This window comes from Ostrinia nubilalis, chromosome 1 (genome assembly GCF_963855985.1).
Source record: "Ostrinia nubilalis chromosome 1, ilOstNubi1.1, whole genome shotgun sequence".
Classification (NCBI taxonomy): domain Eukaryota; kingdom Metazoa; phylum Arthropoda; class Insecta; order Lepidoptera; family Crambidae; genus Ostrinia; species Ostrinia nubilalis.
The window spans coordinates 14,471,563-14,491,462 of NC_087088.1; the positions used below are offsets into that span (position 1 = coordinate 14,471,563).

Below are 19,900 nucleotides of genomic sequence, written 5' to 3' on the forward strand. Positions count from 1 at the left end.
TGTATGGAGTTTGACAGATTTTTGACGTTTATCAAAGTTCGGATTGTGGTGAGAATAAGTCGCAGAAGAAACTTTGCCAAACTCTAATTTAATAAATAAGAGAATCTATATTATTATATGTATAAAAACGAAAGGTCACTGACTGACTCACTCATCACGAAACCTCAGACACTAATGGAGAAGGAGTCTCAAATTTTGCATGGGGGATTACTAAAAGGAATTTAGAACGTGTGCTCACTAAGACGGGATTTTGCAAAATTCAATCCCAAGAGGGTAAAATGGGATCCACGCGTACGAAGTCGCGGGCGGCTACTATAGTAATTATGTAATATTAACAAGTGCAACAAACAGATAAATTGGCATTTATTTTAGGTTATTTAAATTTAATAATATCCATGCTGCAAAGTCACCTTTATTTTTGTCGATAAAATTAATATTCATCAAGGATACAATACGAGTCACGGAATGAAAAAAGAAGCTTAAGCCTAGGCGCAGGCCGCAGACCATCGATTTTTCGTCGACCGATAGTTTAGTCGGGCAGTTGATCAGTATGGGCATGTATGGAACTGCGCACATTACACCGATTTGATTTGGCCGATTCTTCAAACAAAATAAAATCGGGCCCAACTTTCGGCCAACTAATAAGTAAAATTTTATAAAAAAAATAAAACCGACTCCAAAAAACCTACACTAAAACGTAGAAAAATAATTACTAATTACCTACTTATTTATTAGGACGAATTATTAATATTTATGTAGGTATACCATGATTGATACTTCTGGAGTCGGTGCCAAGATTATGAAACATGTAAATTTTGCCTGCACCGACTCCAAAAGTATCAATCATGGTATACCTGGGTATTTCGCCGAAACAGTAAATTTTCTGTGTCCAGGCAGGCGAACACATGTTTTTTTATTTTTATATGTATAAAACTATTTTTATGGGAAAGTTAATCAAAAGTTTTATTTGTTTTTGCTATTACAATGGCAGAAACTACAAATAATACCGTAGAAAAACTTAATCAAAAGTCGTTTTTCTAATTTCCTTGTTATGTCCATTACTGTTGTTTGCCAAAATGAAGGCACATTATAACAAATTGAAGCGTAATTTCATTCTAATAGCACTCTCTTTATATTTGAGAAACGTTTGGCTATCGGAAAATAAAAAGTTTAAATGTCAAATACTTAAAGGAAGGAAATAAAGTGAAGTTAAGTTCTTGTCCGAGTCAAAAGTATAATTTCCCTGGGTCTTCTTTTCGACCATTGTAGTAACGAAACGAAAGAACTTAGAATGTAATGCACTGCACCGTTACACTCGGCCATTTCGTCCCAAGAGGCCATCGAGGCAGGACAGTACTTCGTTGAACAGTTTCGCAACAAATCGCATAAGTAGGTCCCTCCTTGGGTTTTTGTTTACTAAAAAGTCAATTTCTTTGGACGGTTTTTTGCAGCTAAACAATGGATTAATTTTATTGTTTATTTACACAGATGTAGTGTCTGTAGGGGTAAACCCAAGGTTTAAATAGTAAATGCATAGGGTAAATAGGTTTTTGTCTGTGGTGTCTTTTAGGCATAAATCTAATTTCTTTGGCCCTAATTTCCTTGTTTTCCGTGGCATAAAAAGGCCTAGGAAATTATAAAAGACCATTTTTAATTCGGCGTAAAGTCAAATTTTGAGTATTTCTTTATTGGAATAAGTTTAAAATTTACATTTTAAGAAATTGGTATCAGAATAGATATAGAACAACTTGTTTTTAACTCTTAACTCGATCTACTGAATTTATCTTCCTTAGTTGTGTAAAAAGGTCGTAATGATACAATATTCATTGGTATGTTTGCTTGCGAAGGTACACAAAAATGGGTCGAACAAAAAAAAAGCAAACCACAGAAGAAAACTTAGAGAAAAAAATATTTATAATAATTTCCTTGGCTACCAAAAATTCATGACCTTATAACTTTGTTTCTAAAACGAATTATGACACCCCTTTTAGATATATTAGCTTAGTTTTTGTTACTTAATACAATGGGAAACTAAAAATAGTTAAAAACAAAAATATATTTCGTACCAAGGAAATTAGGCAAAATTGACCATTTTTGGCGAAATACCCACCTACATAAATATTAATAATTCGTCCTAATAAATAAGTAGGTAATTAGTAATTATTTTTCTACGTTTTAGTGTAGGTTTTTTGGAGTCGGTTTTATTTTTTTTATAAAATTTTACTTATTTCTTGCTTTTTAGTTAACTAATTATTACCTTGATGTTACCACTGAAGGTAGGCAGTACACTGAGACCAAAAAAAATTGGTTCATAATCGGCGGAGATATTGCGTATAAAAAAGTTCATCCCCAATTTTCCACCCTTGGGGGTGAAATATTTTCTTCAAATTCGCATGAAACCACCCTTTTGATAATACCTATTCAACAAAAAAATAATCGTTCAAATTGGTTTATAATCGGCGGAGATATTGCGTATAAAAAAGTTCATCCCCAATTTTCCACCCTTGGGGGTTGTTTTTTTTATTATTTAATTTAAATGGGACCACCCTTGAGGTATTACCTATACGCCGAAAAAAGATTTGTTCAAATCGGTTCATAATTGGCGGAGTTATCGCGTAACAAACATAGAAAAAAAAAAAAAAAAAAAAAAAAAAAAAAACATACGGGTCGAATTGAGAACCTCCTCCTTTTTTGAAGTCGGTTGAAAATCGGTGGTCTGCGCCTAGTCTAAATCATCAAAAATAAACCAGCTAAGGTACAATCGACAGCATACATATTAAAAACTGTCGAAGTATGAGATTTGCCGCGGTGCATAATTTTGGATGATGCCCGATAGACGATTTTGACCTTGACTTTTTGACCCAACTAGATGAGAATTGAATATAAGCTGCGGATACAATATAATATTCTGTTCGTCGCGTCTTTCCGTTCTATACATAGCCAGAACGCACCCATAGGAAACTGCTCGTGTATATTTTGTAGTGCCCGTTTGTAAATCTGTGACTCCAAACTATACACGAATTTTGCGTACTGATCGTGTATAGTTTGGAAGAGCTTAGTAAAAAAAGTCATATCCAAACTATACTCGATTAGTTTCTACTACACCACTTACACTTGACGAGAGTGTGTATTTAGTAAAATATGGAATTATATTTAAAATTACATTTATTCGATATTATTACATAAAATAATATTATTTTACTGAATCTATAATAAATCTAGATTTTTAACACTATTGTAAGTGGTTTTTGAAATTAAATTGATTAGGTAGATTATTTAAGTAGTATTTCAAATTAAATAACAATTATTAGTGTAATCATAAATTCATTTAAAATGAGAGAGAGTGAGAAAAGAAAGTTCAACGTGCATTATTAATACATTATGCGAGACTTTAAATGCTAGGTTTGTATTATCGGCCGTTTGGTGTAGTGGTTCGAAACGGACTACTATTCCGGAGGTAGCGGGTTCGATTCCCGCACAGTACAAACATTTGTGTGCATGAACATATTTGTTTGTATTGGACTGGGTGTTTTCTATGTATAGTATGTATTTACAAAAAAAAAGTATTTGAGTATGTATGTTTAATACTTAGTATTATGTACAAGCTTTGCTTAGTTTGGGACTAGAAGCGCAGTGTAAAATGTTAGGATATTTATTTATTATTTATTTTATTTATTAACTTTTATCTCAAGAACAAAATCATTTTGACATATTTCCATACCTACATAATTCTTAATTTAAGAGTTATTCGAGAATTGGTGAAAATTAAATATCAGCCCCAAAACAAATATCTTTTCTATGGCAGAATACGTGTCGAAAGATGATTCAATGTTTAAAGTAGACACGTAGATATGAATTGATATGTAATAGAAAGAGAGGTCAATAAGACAAAATGACTAGCATGCAACTACTCGCGTATAAATTGTAATCACGCACTTATTACAATACATACATGATTAGTCCGTATGCGTACTGGCGATGTATATTTTGGAGTAAGATACTTGACCTAAGTCACTACAAAGTATACGCGAGCAGTACGCAGCATGCGTACTGGTCGTGTATAGTTTGGAGGAGCTTAGTAAAAAAAGTCAACTCCAAACTATACTCGATTAGTTTCACACCCTTGCGTTCTGGCTATGTATAGAACGGAAAGACGCCTGTTCGTCATGTTAGGGTGTCAAGAAAACTTATGAGCCGCTGTGTCTTGATCTGTCATGATCATCATGGTACTAAACGACTCTGCATGTTCTCAGAAGCCGGAGATCATCTGAACTGGTTAAAATACAAAATTGAGAATAAAACAAAAGCATCTTGTGCGTGTGCTTACAGCCTTATGAATGTATATTTTATTTATGTAAACGAAACAGGAAGATTTTGGAACAACCAGTTAATTATGTTTTTGTGTGATCATTTAATAAAAAAATATAATATATCCATCACTTTATAAGCCGGATCACCACTGCTACGTCTCATTTCGTTCGTTTCGTTTGCGACAGACAGCTACATTCAAAAAAGAAAATATGAAATCGGTGAGTAAGTTTTCAAAAATAAGCTAGGTATTTAAATATCCTAATCACCATTAGGTACCTTCCAAGTGTATTATTTTATTTATTAAAGCTAAGACGGTTTTAAAGCTAGGTTCAAGTGTAAGTGAATGAAAAGGCAAGGTTATGACCTCAAATGTAGTTGTTTTCACTGTAGTGATTTTTTCTTCCTATTTCAGATAATCCCACTGTGTCTACTTGCCCTGTCTGTGGCCCAGGACACCCAGGATGAAGAGGATAAACTTCTCCCGTACACAGTAAAATAACGCTCAATAACAACCTTATTTACAAAAATAGGGTATTGTATAGTCAGTTCGTGACACGCAAAGTAGCAAAAAGTTCGCAACACGTCTTTGTTACTTAGAATCGGGATGTGTCATATATTATTGTTTAGCAAATTATTGTTTGGCAAAGTATGTTTTACCAAATGTTTCATTTGGCAAAAATATTTCACTTTACAAAACAATTTGATTGGTGCATAGAATGGAATACAAATTAGCTTGTGGTTATTATTTTGTTTAGTGGGTAGTTAATATACTAACATTTGTTCTAAATTAATTTTCATATTTCATTCTTTTTATCGAAATTTCCAAATGATTCATAACAATAGAGGTCGATGGGTGCCTGGAATAAAGCCGCAATAGCCATAGCAGCAGTTTTCCGATTAAGTGATTTTAGTAAACTGCGGGTCCCTATACACCTTTTGAATTTTTTTCAGAATTTTATCTTTGAAACTGCCTGATTTACCAAAAGCACTATGGATATTGAATCGTTATTCCCATTCATCATTTAAAATTTGTTGACCGGAATAATCGTGCCATATACAATGTTAAAACTTTTATTTAAATCTTTTACAAGGAAACGGCTATTACTGTATCCTTCAGATCAGTGCCCGAGGCTGCAATACACTATTGCTGTTTGAATAATTGCAAACTTTTTACCGGAATAAAACCACAATGGACTCTTACGGAACCGACTTTCAATGTATGAAGCGGCAATATGTATTTCTACCTTTTTTAAAGTATATTCTAAGCACTATAACCTTATCCAGAAAAAATAACGCATCGTTTGATATACAAACCGTTTTGATACGCCTCGTAGTTTAGAATTATTCAAAATTGACACTAAATCTCTTCTCCTGTAAAATTGTGTTTTGTCGATTGTGGCTTTATTCCCGGCACCCATCGAGGTGATTCTAGCGCTCGGCGGCCGCTGCCGCGGCACGCTCACTTCGCCTACTTCGCTCGCTTCGCTCGCTCCGTTCGCTCGACTTCGCGCGTTAAGGGTCACTGTTCTAACCTAACCTAACCTACTATTTTCTGCAATACCTACTTTCTGCAACCATACTGTTTTCTGCAATTTCTTTGTTTTACATAAAATTCTTGTGAAAACCACGATCATGTGCCATAATAGACTAAGAGCTAGTGAAAGTTTGTCAGCGCATGCTCCCAACATAGCTAAGAACCATGGCCAAACATGAAGTTTGGGTCATGGTGGCTTTGGCAGACAGACGGTACTAAAGGTGTGTAAAATACCAACTTAATTACGTCAAAGTATAAAGGCTAATTTTTTGATATTTCCTTCGAAATGTTATTAGAAATGACGTCATTCATTTACAGACACCTACCATGGTGGCAGCCCTAAGCCAGACACCTTAAAGTGCATGAAAATGTAGTCCTACTTTCGTCATACTATAAAAGCTAATATTTACATAAAATATTTGAACTATCATTTGATGAAGTTTCCTCATCAGCCAGACACTTCTGATGGTTCCTTCGCCTTGCCAGACAGCTTTTAGGGTGGCTGAAAGTGCGAACGCGAGGCACTAGAAATATTGTTTTTTGTACTTTTTCTTAAGTTACTCAAGTATTTGAGTCTGTAAATCATCATATCATGTTGATGAGCTGATGATGGAAGGTAAGTACAACTCCTTAAGGCTAAGGAGTTGGAGGACAATTCTTTAACCAGTATATTATATAAGTATAGTTTCTAAAGTAATTTGGGTGTTTGCATCAGCTAGTCATCATCCCATGTTGATGGAAGGTACAACTTCTTAACGCTTAGGAGTTGTAGAATAACTCACGTCATGCTCCCCGGCAGAACTACTTTTGATTTAACTAACTAGTGTAAGTTTCTAAAATAAATATTTGAAATGTCTATAAAATTCTAGTCCTATTTAAAAAAAATATGCCTCAGGTTTTGCCGTATTTTGTTATTGAAAGTGGTTGCGCTGCAGAGTATCCTTCCAGCGAAACCATCACGATATATCTATTACTATGCATAGTATAATCAAATTTATAGTATCAAATAATTCTATAACAATTCTATATTGAATTAGGACCCCCAAATCCTCACTAGAATTTATATACACGGAAAATGTGGTGCCACAAATTTTCTCTTCAAAATAGTTGCTAAACGCCTAGAGTAAAGTTCTTAGCAACATTAGCATTAACATAGGTAATGCTAATGTTGCTAAGAACTTTACTCTAGGCAACTTTCAGAGGTAATCACATTAAAATTAGGGATTACCTAAGCCTTAAGGAGTTGTACTTACCTTCCATCATCGGCTCATCAACATGAGATCATGATTTACAGACTCAAATACTTGAGTAACTTAAGAAAAAGTACAAAAAACAATATTTCTAGTGCCTCGCGTTCGCACTTTCAGCCACCATAAAAGCTGTCTGGCAAGGCGAAGGAACCATCAGAAGTATCTGGCTGATGAGGAAACTTCATCAAATGATAGTTCAAATATTTTATGTAAATATTAGCTTTTATAGTATGACGTAAGTAGGACTACATTTTCATGAACTTTAAGGTGTCTGGCTAAGGGCTGCCACCATGGTAGGCGTCTGTCAATGAATGACGTCATTTCTAATAACATTTTGAAGGAAATATCAAAAAATTAGCCTTTATACTTTGACGTAATTAAGTTGGTATTTTACACACCTTTAGTAGGTACCGTCTGTCTGCCAAAGCCACCATGACCCAAACTTCATGTTTGGCCATGGTTCTTAGCTATGTTGGGAGCATGCGCTGACAAACTTTCAGCCTTTATCAAATAACGTAGGTCTGGCGTTCACTAGCTCTTAGTCTATAAGCTTTGATTTGTGAGTAACGGTGGGTAAGTATGTGAAGTGTCAATTTGACCAAACAAATTATTTGGGATATAATATTTGGCAAAATAAAACATTTGCTATTTAAACATTTGCCAAGTAAAATTTGGCCAAATGATAATTTGACCAAATGAATTAGTTGCGAAAAGTACAGCTGCTAAAAGTTCATTTGGGAAATGAAACTTTGGCGATAAGTTGTTTGCGAAGTGAAAGAAGAACGTTCACGCCCCATACAAAAAAAACCCAGACCCGACAGAAACGAGACATACTTCAGTTTTTTTGTCATGTCTTAATTAGTTAAATTATATATTTTTTATATTCGAAATCTATGTATAACACCAAAATATTACCATTTGTTTTTGTTCAGGCGTTATACAAAAACTAATACAAAATGCCTATTTATCACCAAAATTGGTAAATGTATGTACCTAAATGTCTATTACAGCTGCTATGGAATGTATCTGGGTGACCTGGAGATACAGCCGGATTATACAGGGTGGTTATACATATGGAACGATAAGTGATCTCACTCGATTATTTCTAAACTATACAAGAGATCGAAAAACTAGTTACTGATTCTGAAAGTGCTTCACGAGCTCTTTCAAATGGTACCAATAATAGGTTACAGATTATGGAAGCTGGTAACATTGAATTTTTGGATTTTGTAACTTCTCGTTTCCACCCTATACAGGGTGACTTTTGTATCAGTATCCAAATTTTTTCCTGACATTAGGTATCGTTTATAGATGACATTTTTAATAAAAAATAGGTAGGTCAAATTTTAACATCAACTATTTTTTTCCTAACCAATTAATCACGTAGTGTGGTTACCGCGCTTAGCGCGTAAACATTTTGCGGGAGAGCTGGTCGAGCGGAGAGCTGGCAACGTGTGGCAACGCTCGACCGGCCGGCCTGGCCGCGCGGCGCTTCAATCAGTCGCCCGCGCAACCCATTACGAGATGCGCGTATCGCTGCGCGCGCCGATCGTTCCGTCGTGCGGTCAACGTAACGATGTATTCGCAGCGCGAGTGTTATGAAATGATTCGGTGCTACATTTTAAGTGGAGAGAGTTTGAACCGGGCCCAGAGGAATACCTCGACTTCGTAACCAAGGACTAAACCCAACAGTGCCAAACCGGTGAACGATTTTAGCGGCAAACTGAAGCGAGATCCGCGAGCAAGTAGGTAAGTACCTACACGAGACGCAAAGTGCGAAATGACACTGTAGTTTTAAATAAACTCAAAGACAATGTACAAAAGCGTGCAAGTCTGTCTGGAGAAAAATGGTATGCACTTTGGGCAATTATTAAAATAACTACTCATAATTTGTTAGTTTGTTGTAAGGTTAGGTAGGTTTGGTAAGCAATCTCAATTATTGCACATGAAAATAACGATAAATACCCCCGAATAGGTACACAAGAAAAGTAGTGTTACCGCTCTCGGTGATTTTATTTTCTTTTTGATAGCGTAATTATTGTCGTAGGTATTTATTTTTTCTACCATAAATTAGTAAGTCTGTTTAATTAAAACTAATTACCACTTTGAAATCTTTTGCATTTTGACGGTCCTAAGCCCGTGAAAGTATGAAGGGAAAATCGACAACTTATAAATCGTATCGCAATGAATGAAATGCGGCGCGGGCAGGCGCGTACGTGTGTGCGTGCGTAAGCGAGTGAGCCGTGACCACGGTGTAAGTGTTTTTTCAGACTGTTTCTGGGTGCTTTATTTTGACATTTTTGTACTGGACGATACAAAAATAAAAAATACGTGTTTTGTCTTTCGCTTCATAGATTATTATATTAAAATTTGGATACTGATACAAAAGTCACCCTGTATAATCCGGCTGTATCTCCAGGTCACCTAGATACATTCCATAGCAGGTGTAATAGACATTTAGGTACATACATTTACCAATTTTGGTGATAAATAGGCATTTTGTATTAGTTTTTGTATAACGCCTGAACAAAAACAAAGGGTAATATTTTGGTGTTATACATAGATTTCGAATATAAAAAATATATAATTTAACTAATTAAGACATGACAAAAAAACTGAGGTATGTCTCGTTTCTGTCGGGCCTGGGTCACAGATGACCGTTCTTCTTTGCCGAAAAGTAATTTGGCCAAAGGGAAGGATACCGTACATGAGTACTTACAGCTTACGTTTTGGCTGTGTTGTACATCAGCATGGAATTGGTAGAATCCAGTGCTAGTTTTTAATGTAAAGCGCGAGTATTGTCGTCAAGTACAAACGCCAGATATTGTGTGTCATAATCACATCTCTAGTACTGTATAAATGAAATCTGAGTGGCTTTTTAATTCCCATAATTTGGAAATTCAGTTTTGAGCGTTGTTTTATTGTGAACAGTGTTATGTGTACGAAGTAAATGCCACGATTGATTATTACCGCAAGACTGAGTCAAACACTACCTCCCACCATTTCGTGTATGTTCTTTACTCACAAAATTGCTATTTTGTGTGCAGAATTTATCGATTTTTAGGGTACTGTACCTCAAATGGAAAATACACAACCTTAAAAAACCTTATGAACACTTTGTTGACCGTCCGTCTTTCTGTCTGTCAACATGCAAGACTGCTTTGACAGATAACTTTATACAGGGTGGAAACGTTAAGTGATCTCACTCGATTATTTCTAATCTATACAAGATATTGAAAAACTGGTTACTGATCCTGAAAGTGCTTCATGAGCTCTTTCAAATGGTTTCAATAATAGGTCACAGAATAAACTGGATATATCTGAAAATTCAATGTTTCCCGCTTCCATACTAAATGTATGCCAGACACACAATATTAGAAGCGTATTTTTTGTTATTTAATAGTAAACTCTTAAAATAAACTCGTAAATTGTATTCTTCTTTAAAATTATTCATGTAAAACATTCGTTTTAGGCTTTACTTGCTATAATATTGTCAAGAGATGAGTGTCATGACTGTGGTAGTACTAAATGTATGGAAGAAAGAAACATTGAATTTTTGGATAGATCCCGTTTATTCTGTAACCTTGATAATATTAACTTGATAATATATCTGTAATATTGATACCATTGGATAGAGCTTGTGAAGCACTTTTAGAATCATTAATCAGTTTTACAATATCATGTGTAGTTTTAAAAATAATGTGACTTTACCAAATATATGGAAGCTGGAAACATTGAATTTTCGGATAGATCCAGTTTATTCTGTAACCTATTTTTAATGCCATTTGATAGAGCTCATAAAGCACTTTCAGGATCAGTAACTAGTTTTTTGATATCATGTATAGTTTGGAAATAATCGAGTGAGATCACTTATCGTTTCCACCCTGTATAAGTTCTTTTGGTGTTTGTTTATTCCTAACGTGATAATGTTCATTTTCAGCTTCAACGAAAACGGCACCATGTATGAAGCTGATGGCTATATCATAAACGAAGACAGCGACGGTGAACACCTGAAAGTATTTGGTTTAGTTTATTCCAAAAAGGACGAGGACAAAGCACAAATACCATGCCATTTTGAGGATTACTACCGCCAGTATTTTGAAGATAAGAAGGGATATACACCTGATCTCACATGGCAATGCTCAATAATTTTGAGTGCTCCTGCCAGTCTTCTTCAAAGTCTTGTTCTCGGAAAATAGATGCAGTTTGTTTTTTTAATTAAACACACCTTACTATAATATTTATTGTTTTATTTCTTTTACTAGCTTTCCGCCCGCGGCTTCGCCTTTATCTAACTTTATCGCGCGCGTCCCTGTTTCAAAAACTGGGATAAAAACTATCCTATGTCCTTTTCCGGGACTTAAACTATCTATATGCCAAATTTAATCAAAATCGGTTCAGTGGTTTAGGCGTGAAAGCAAGACAGACAGACAGATAGACAGACAGACAGACTGAGTGACTGTACAAAATACATTAAAAATCAAAATCTTGCAGTAAGAAAATGCAGCTTACAGTAAGAAAACGCAGGTTAACGAGTAACAGTCTGAATGGATGGGATTTTTTTTCCCAGTGTGTAACTGAACAGTGTTACTCGTTTGGGTGTGACTCGTTGGGAACAAGCTCTATCCCTTACGATAGAAAAGGCGAATTGGTCACCGTTTTTCAAATCTATAACGTAACGGTAACGTAACGTACCTAGTATTTCGGCTCTTCTGTATTGCCACTAGTTGTTCAAGAGTCCTCCCAACAGAAGGCTTGATGTTGAATGTATCAATTATTTCCATCCTCACCCGAAAACCAGTCGCGGGTAAGAATAGGAACATGAAAAAAAAATGTATAAGAGACAGATAAAAGTGACTATCACATCCCAATTCCTTTTTCAATGTCCTCTGATAATAATATAAAGTTACGGACCTACTATACAGAGTTATTTTTGTATTTAAAAAGTTGATTAGATTGGACACTTACTCACTAGACGGAACAGTACAAAAAAGCGTAGTACCAAACTTATTTTGTGAGTATTTATTCAGAAAATACAAAAGTCTGTTTCATTTTCGTTTGGTTTATCATTTCGACGGTCCCTACGTATAAAAACGTATCTGAAAACGGTCAATTTTACAGGAGAGCGGTTTGAAGGTTTAAACATGTGTAGCTCGCGTTCTATTTATCATACATTGATGAAATTTGGTATGATAGTTTTATATGAGGTATATTTTATAAAACATGAAGAATTATGAAAAAATAATCACAATAAGTGTATTATTTGTCATTTACTCACTTATACAACGGAAAGTTTCTAATTACAAATTACGTAAGTGGTACTTACTAACTTTTACGTCGGAGTAAAATATTTGTTTAAATTATTAACTGCCACATAAGTAGTTGTACACGGAAACAAAGTTCAGCTACTATTGACAGTAACTCTCTGTACGAGTCAACTCGCACATTTTTATTGCTAATTAATTTATTATTAACTTGCATTTTATTCATGCACTTTGGCCAGCTACGCCTGACCTACATTTGGGACTTTGGTAGTTCTAACATTTTTATAATCAGTGCAATAAAGCATTCGGCAGCTAATACACGTCTTTCAATAAATCCCATCAGTGGTTGATACGGCGTAGTTGTCTGACGTCTTGACATCAGTTTTACTTTGACACCACATCTTACACTCTCACTCTAGGCCCATAGTCCTGCTCGACGAGGCATAACAGCGTCCCGCCTCGTTTCCCAGATAGTTGCATTTTGGAGGCACTCAATACCTTAAGATTCTTCCTTATCTAAGGGGTCTTTTGACTGAAGAATACTTGTAGAACCGGTAAATTTTCTTTATCAATAGTGCCGGCCAAGTTTGACAGCATGGCATCGAGTACGAAGATCCACATGGCTCTTTTTTGAGTTCGATCTTGTGGAACATTGAATACAACTGGGTACTAAATGGAACCCTTTTCAAGGCATGGATATTTCAAGGTATCTGTCATGCAGATAGTTTCATCATTACAAGAATATCCTCATAAATAAATAAATAACTTTCACAGCGAGGCGGCTTGCCTGGGCGCCACAGACGGCATTATGGTCGCCCTAGGCCAGGGACCACATATATTTAAAGGCATCCCTGACACCTTCACTTGACGCCCACACCACTGTCAAAACTAAGGCCCAGACAAAATATCTAAGAGTTATCCTGTTAATCACCAGTGGCGCCAAGTAGTGAGCGCAAATACGGTGACCTTATGTATATAACCAGTGGCAGCTCGCACTTTTTCCAATCCGTCGCCGTGCGAATGGAAGACAGCTTGCTTTTTCATGGCTGCTTCCCTAATTTGGAGGTCCGAAAACTCTCATGTCGGAAGGCTATGGAGATACGCTATCTATACTGGTACCCTCAAAAGCATGATTCTGTCCCATCTAAGGCATCACCCTCATAGGAAAGGGTAACGCTGCCCATCTTCTAAGACCTTAACAGGCCCAGAAAGTCTACAGGGCTACATCGTCGTCTTTAACGCAGCGTGAAGAACGAGGTGAAAGCTCCACCATAGGAGGACAGAGAGGCCGTTTGACGTGAGACTCGCTAGACTGTGCTGTAGTCTAATAGTTGATAAACCACCTCGCCGTGGGCCGTGGCTAAGTTGGGTCGCCGAACCTTATTCGCACTCGTGCTGAAGTTTAAGGTTGCTCTAGCGATCGCACCATGACTGGGCACGGATCCTTCGAGCCCTACCTGTATTGCGGTGGCTAGGAGCATACGACACACCACATTCTTGCGGGAGAGCATAGTCAAAGCTATGTGGACGGTAACAAAAGTTGGGTGGTAATGAAGCATATCTATCTGAGAAGACAAGGTGCCACAAAAAGCTGCAGTACGATAGAATAGAATAGAATAGAATAGAAAGTATTTATTAGTCTCAAAACAGGTTTCATTTACAGTTTTTCACAGATACAAAAATCATAAGAGACAAAATGGTCTATGACTCAGTGATTGCAGGAGACCCACAAACCCTGTTATTCTGCCATAGCCAAGATATACATAATTAAGTAAATAAATATTAATTTATAGGTACTTAAAATTACAATTTCCTAAAATTACAAATTGCTATGTGAACTTATAATTAGCCAGTGCCAGAGATTGCTCCTGAAGCAGCCAGTTGCGACATCTTTTGCGGAAGGTCGGTAGCGTAAGATCCAATGCGGCGCGAACCGGTGGTGGCAGGTCATTCCAAATTTTTGCAGCGGCAAATCTAAAGCAGCCCCTAGCACTAGCCAATTTTATTTTTGGTATAAGTAGCTGATAGCGCGACTACGAACCAAGTGCGGGTGCATTTTAATTCGCTCCAGGGAGGTGACAGTATGATTGCCTCCTATCTTCCTTCCTCGGTAATGGCCAGCGTAACGGGGGCGTGAGGCCGCACGGAAGGCATTGCATAGATAGGCCACCACCACCGTCTGCTGACGGTGAGTGTGTGTACGGAAAAGCTGTGTACTTCCAGTTGCTCTCGTCCCAACTGTCGCCGTGTAGGTGGGAGATCTTTGTCCGGAATCTCAAAGTTAGCACTTATAGAGAGTGACGGGGCACCAGGGTATTTTTAGTGGGTATACCTCATCCTTCTGACGGGTATATGTTTGCAATATCATGTAATAGTAGATTCTAAATGCAGTTAATTTAAACTTTTGTTTGTAAGTGTTACCTGCTTATCTTAATTTCTGAATGCCTTAATATCTTATCTTATCTTATATATATATAAAAATGAAACCCGTTTTCCGTTGTCACGACATAACATGAAAACGGCTTGACCGATTTGGCTGATTTTTTTTTTGTAGTTTTCTAATACTCTGTACAAGGTTTTTACGGAAAAAAATATAAAGAAAATCTCTACGCTAAGGCGGTACGAAGTTCGCCGGGTCAGCTAGTGCTTAATAAATAAATATAATAAATTTTACGATTTTTTACTTATATCATGTATTATAAAGTAGCATAGGAGAAGAACTTGGTTGCGTTGAGTCTAATAAATGACCCTAAATACTTCAGTCGTGTTGTATATCATATTTTATATTGTTTTGTCTTCACTTTTGTGTCCACCAAATATTGCTAAAATACAATTTCTCAGCGTAAAACACCGTTACTGGCACTAACTTATAGACATAAAACAAACTTTTCCAAAGTAAAACATTTTTAGTGGCAGTTACGGCTAGAAGATTCTTGAATTTTCCGGCGTAAAAATAAGTAAGTGCCACCTACTTATAATAGTAACTTTAATTTTCCCGAGTAAAACAACGCAACTACGTTATGCCTACAGTTAACTGATTAATTTACCGTTGGTTTAATGTTGACTGAAATAAATTAAGTCAGAAATCATAATAATACCTATTTCCTTCATAAATTACGTATCAATTTACTCGATCTGCGCGGATGAAAGTGGCAGTTGCGGGGCTGGGCGCGCGGATAAAGTCGTGCGGTCTAACGTAAAATTTCTTAACTCCCACTAATGCAATTTTACTGCGGAAATCGTTCTAATTTTGTAGTTGCGGGATTTGTTTTTTGACGTTTTAAGGTTAAATTTGAATAAAAACTGTATGTTTTTTTAACTGAGCCGAAACTGTTGGGTGCTCTGAAGGTTTTGCAAACAAAAACGGCAAATCACGGAACTGGTAGATACTGAACTATACGTAGGGACCGTCGATTTATTCAGGAATCGCAATTATTTGGAGAAGCAACAAGTGTGACGTCAGAACTCCTTGGAACTAATATGGCGGCCATTACTCGGGATCCAAACTTTAGGCAAGTTGAAGGACTAAGCTTAGACCCGTGTATTTTATAAAGTGATGTTTACAAGAAGACCGAAATATCGCCACTTACTCACACAACTGCATATCTGGGCAAATATAGTTTGCCCTCCTTTGGGACAACATATCGGATTGTGGTGAGAATAAGTCGCAGAAGAAACTCACTCATCTTTGCCAAACTCTAATTCAATAAATAAGATAATCTATATTATATGCATAAAAACGAAAGGTCACTGACTGACTCACTTATCACGAAACCTCAGACACTATTGGAGAAGGAGTCTCAAATTTTGCATGGGGGATTACTAAAAGGAATTTAGAACGTGTGCTCACCATAAAGTTAATATTCCTTCGGAATAGAGCAACAATCACGAGCTGTCAAACGAAACCAAAAATGAGATGTCATATGTGTGTGTAAAAATAAATATGTGTGCATGTCAGTGATGTATGTCGTTACTTTTCACATGAATATCGATATCGATTAAATATTAATTAACACCTAACAGTAATAATATAAATAGAATAGGATGGAATGGGATTGTAGGTATATGGGAATTGGGAGAGTGGCCTAAGAAAATAAAAAAAAAAACTCAGAAGATTAAAATTATTCAACTTATTTATTTGAAAGAGTGAGAGTTACAAACATCAAGACATCCATACAAACTTTCGCATTTATAATATTAGTAGGAGTAAAACAATAATTAAAAAATGATAATTCTGACGATAACGTAAGAAAATAGGATTCTAACGATGTAATAATCGTTGTTGGCCGTATAGTGTAGTGGTTCGAAACGGACTACTATTCCGGAGGTAGCGGGTTCGATTCCCGCACAGTACAAACATCTGTGTGCATGAACATATTTATTATTATATAAGGTGTTATTTTTTGTACTGATCATACTTTACCAACGCATCTAATAAAATCATACAAATACAACCCAAGTGTTTTTAAAAAAAAAATCAGGCTAGTTTTTGTTTTTACTTTTCCTAACAAAAAAAAGATATTATTTTTACAACCATCCTGTCTTCACTCACTGCCTCTCTCTCTTTCTTTACTCATTTCATTCATACGAGTACGAACAATGGCCGCGCGCATTCATTCAACGTTCACACACATAAAGGTTAGATTACACTAAACCTACGTTACCAAAAATTATCACTCGTGAGTATGTACGATGTTACGTCATGTTAATAGGTAGTACGCGCTGGGAGAAACAAAATCTAGCTACATAAGTAGGTAAATAAGTGTATTTTCATTAGTGTAATAGCGGGGGACTTTTCCAACGAACCGAGGCGAATCATCCGCGTTAAACTAGAAATTTAAAAAAAGGATAGAAATTGGAATTCAATATCTACGGTTTCGTAATGCCTACGCAATTTATTTAGAGACGTAATAAAAAATTGATAGGTACATACCTATTACTACTTCGCTTCGCTTCAGTGGAAATGCACCCTAATATTGAATATGAATAGGTGTTGTAAATAAAACTCACTGATCAATTTTCCTGGTTTTTATTCCTAAATTATGATTTGCCATCACACTTTAGATTCATTGATTTTACTTATTCACACATTTACCTATTTTAAATGTTGTTATTTAAAGTTCCTAGGTTATTATTTCACTAATCACAATACATTTTGAACGTCAAGCCTTTGTTGAATGTTCACGTAAACACTGTCTTGCACTGTCTAATCTAGCCACGATCGAATTGAGGTAATGCTTTCGGGCTGCACACTTGCTTGCTGTTCACTAGACACCACGTCGGATGTTGTATTCACAATTCGCGCACTAACTTTTTTACGGAAAAAGTCCCTTTCGCGTAAACAAGCACTCATCTGTCCAAATCACACTGTAGGTATGTACCTAGGTAGACTTCCGCAATAACCATCGATAGAACTAGGTCGCGGTCGTGGCCCTCTGGCAACTACTCCTTGATAAGGCATTCCGTATTTTTACGCAAAAGCCGCCGTCTGCGGCGCTCGCATCTGGGTACCGCCAGCACTGTGCCGGTGATTGAAATTGAAATCCAGAACTTCGTCCTCGAAGCGCACGGAATCTCGTCAAGTCAGGATACGGCTGCGCTCCCTGAAGCGCTGCGCGGCTACAAACAAGCAAGGTATGAAGGTTTTCGACTCGTCAATGTTTCTCGTCGGCCAGTTAGTGTGCCCGAAACATAATTTCACCTGCGTTTTGTTATTGATCAAGCGCGGCATTGTAATAAATCACACATACACTGCAATACGTTTGGGCGCATTGGACGGACTGGGACGATTATTTATGTTGTTGCGCTCCCGCATGCCGATCGGCGGCTCGGCGCGGGCTGTGGGCGCGGAGCGACTGGCAGCGATATCAATATGGCCGACTCACGCGGCGCGGCACGTGGCAGTGGTCGTTGCCCTCGGCCGGCTACTACGATAGTGCGTACAAACGAATACTCACCGCGCTCAAAGGATGATTTATTTTTTATTTTTTTCGAAACATTCTTTGTCGTTTTACTCGAAAACTAGCCTGAATTTTTTTTTTAAAACACTTGGGTTGTATTTGTATGATTTTATTAGATGGGTTGGTAAAGTATGATCAGTACAAAAAATAACACCTTATATTTAGTATGTAATATTTAGTTTAGTTTATTAACTAACAGGTAATTACAAAATAATACTTTTCTATATTCACATACAAACGCCATTTATGTACCTACATAATCAGCAGTGACTGTGATAAACAGCGCAGAAAATATATTTATCGATTGTGGTACAACCCTAGTGTAAAACGAAAATTATTTCTTTACACAAAATATTCATAAATTCTGGATTATCAGCATGAAATCTTTGCTTACAACTTAAATTAATGTTTAAAGAACATAATTATCACACTTAGTGCTTAAAATTCTAAGCGCATTCACAAAAATAAAGCTAAAGTTTGGAGGTGTCGATTTCAATAAATTTACCTGTGAAATGAATATTTTGCAGGATTATTCCTTTGGTGTACATCACAATCAAGGACGGAACAGGTCACCATTATATTAGAAAACAAATTTTCCAAAAATAAACAGGATTTTACGATATTTTTATAAAAAACTATGAATTAAAATTTTTTTTGTGCCTCTTAGTGTCACTGCCTGTCAAATCTTTTGCAAAAATGGTTCTATTGACGTGACGATGACAGCATCACACATCTCTTTTTATCACACAGGGTTGCAGATAGTGACATCTCGCTCGCTCATTCTTTGTTGCTCTATTCCGAAGGAATATTAACTTTATGGTGCTCACTAAGACTGGATTTTGCAAAATTCAACCCCAAGAGGGTAAAACGGGATCCACGCGGACGAAGTCGCGGGCGGCTACTATAGTAATTATGTAATATTAACAAGTGCAACAAACAGACAAATTGGCATTTATTTTAGGTTATTTAAATTTAATAATATCGATGCTGCAAAGTCACCTTTATTGTTGTCGATAAAATTAATATTCATCAAGGATACAATACGAGTCACGGAATGAACCGCCCCGGGTGCCAAGCATTAGGGGGTGACACAAGTCGCGCAGATTAGTACTCATCACACTACATTATGGCAAGTCTGCGGTCTATGTCATGATACGGGGGGGTGCGATTGTCTTTAATCTTCGAATCGGTAGGTAACCCCATAATACTGGGGGGTACCAGGGGGTGCCTTAGGACTTATGACTTGTAATCGCCCCGGGTGCCAACCCATGCTACGCCGCCACTGCAGCACTGTTGCCGCGGTGCATAATTTTGGAAGATGCCGGATAGACGATTTTGACCTTGACTTTTTGACCCAACTAGATGAGAATTGAATATAGGCTGCCGCTGTGTGTTGATGATTCATCTGTCATGATCATCATGGTATTAAACGACTCTACATGTTCTCAGAAGCCGAAGATCATCTGAACTGGTTAACATGCAAAATTGAGAATAAATCAAAAGCATCGTGTGCGTGTGCTTACAGCCTTATGAATTATTTTGGAACAACCAGATTATTATGTTTTTGTGTGATCATTATAA

General features: G+C 36.7%; 2 protein-coding genes across 11 annotated transcripts in view; one reads left to right on the top strand and one right to left on the bottom strand.

Moving 5' to 3' along the window:
• Positions 1-19,900, bottom strand: part of LOC135073771 (solute carrier family 12 member 6) — a 419,228-nt gene that overhangs the window by 323,440 nt on the left and 75,888 nt on the right. The gene's annotated exons all lie outside the window — the stretch shown is intronic.
• Positions 4,439-11,335, top strand: LOC135073634 (uncharacterized). 9 transcript variants are annotated; one of them, XR_010257673.1, is made up of 4 exons: positions 4,439-4,529; positions 4,724-4,842; positions 9,817-10,103; positions 11,036-11,335. XR_010257673.1 is itself a non-coding variant. In XM_063967795.1 (4 exons), exons 1-4 carry the CDS (start codon positions 4,521-4,523, stop codon positions 11,292-11,294), a joined length of 480 nt encoding a protein of 159 aa, XP_063823865.1. In that variant the 5' UTR covers positions 4,445-4,520; the 3' UTR covers positions 11,295-11,335. The 9 variants fall into 9 exon arrangements, 2 of the variants coding, with proteins under 2 accessions (XP_063823865.1, XP_063823871.1); XR_010257684.1 differs by having other exon boundaries at positions 9,886-10,103; XR_010257689.1 differs by having other exon boundaries at positions 10,027-10,103.

Coding starts and splice junctions, on each gene's coding strand:
- LOC135073634 (XM_063967795.1), top strand. Junction 4,802..10,026: donor ATAAACTTCTCCCGTACACA/GTAAAATAACGC, acceptor TATTGTGAACAG/TGTTATGTGTACGAAGTAAA. Junction 10,161..11,035: donor AGAATTTATCGATTTTTAGG/GTACTGTACCTC, acceptor GTTCATTTTCAG/CTTCAACGAAAACGGCACCA.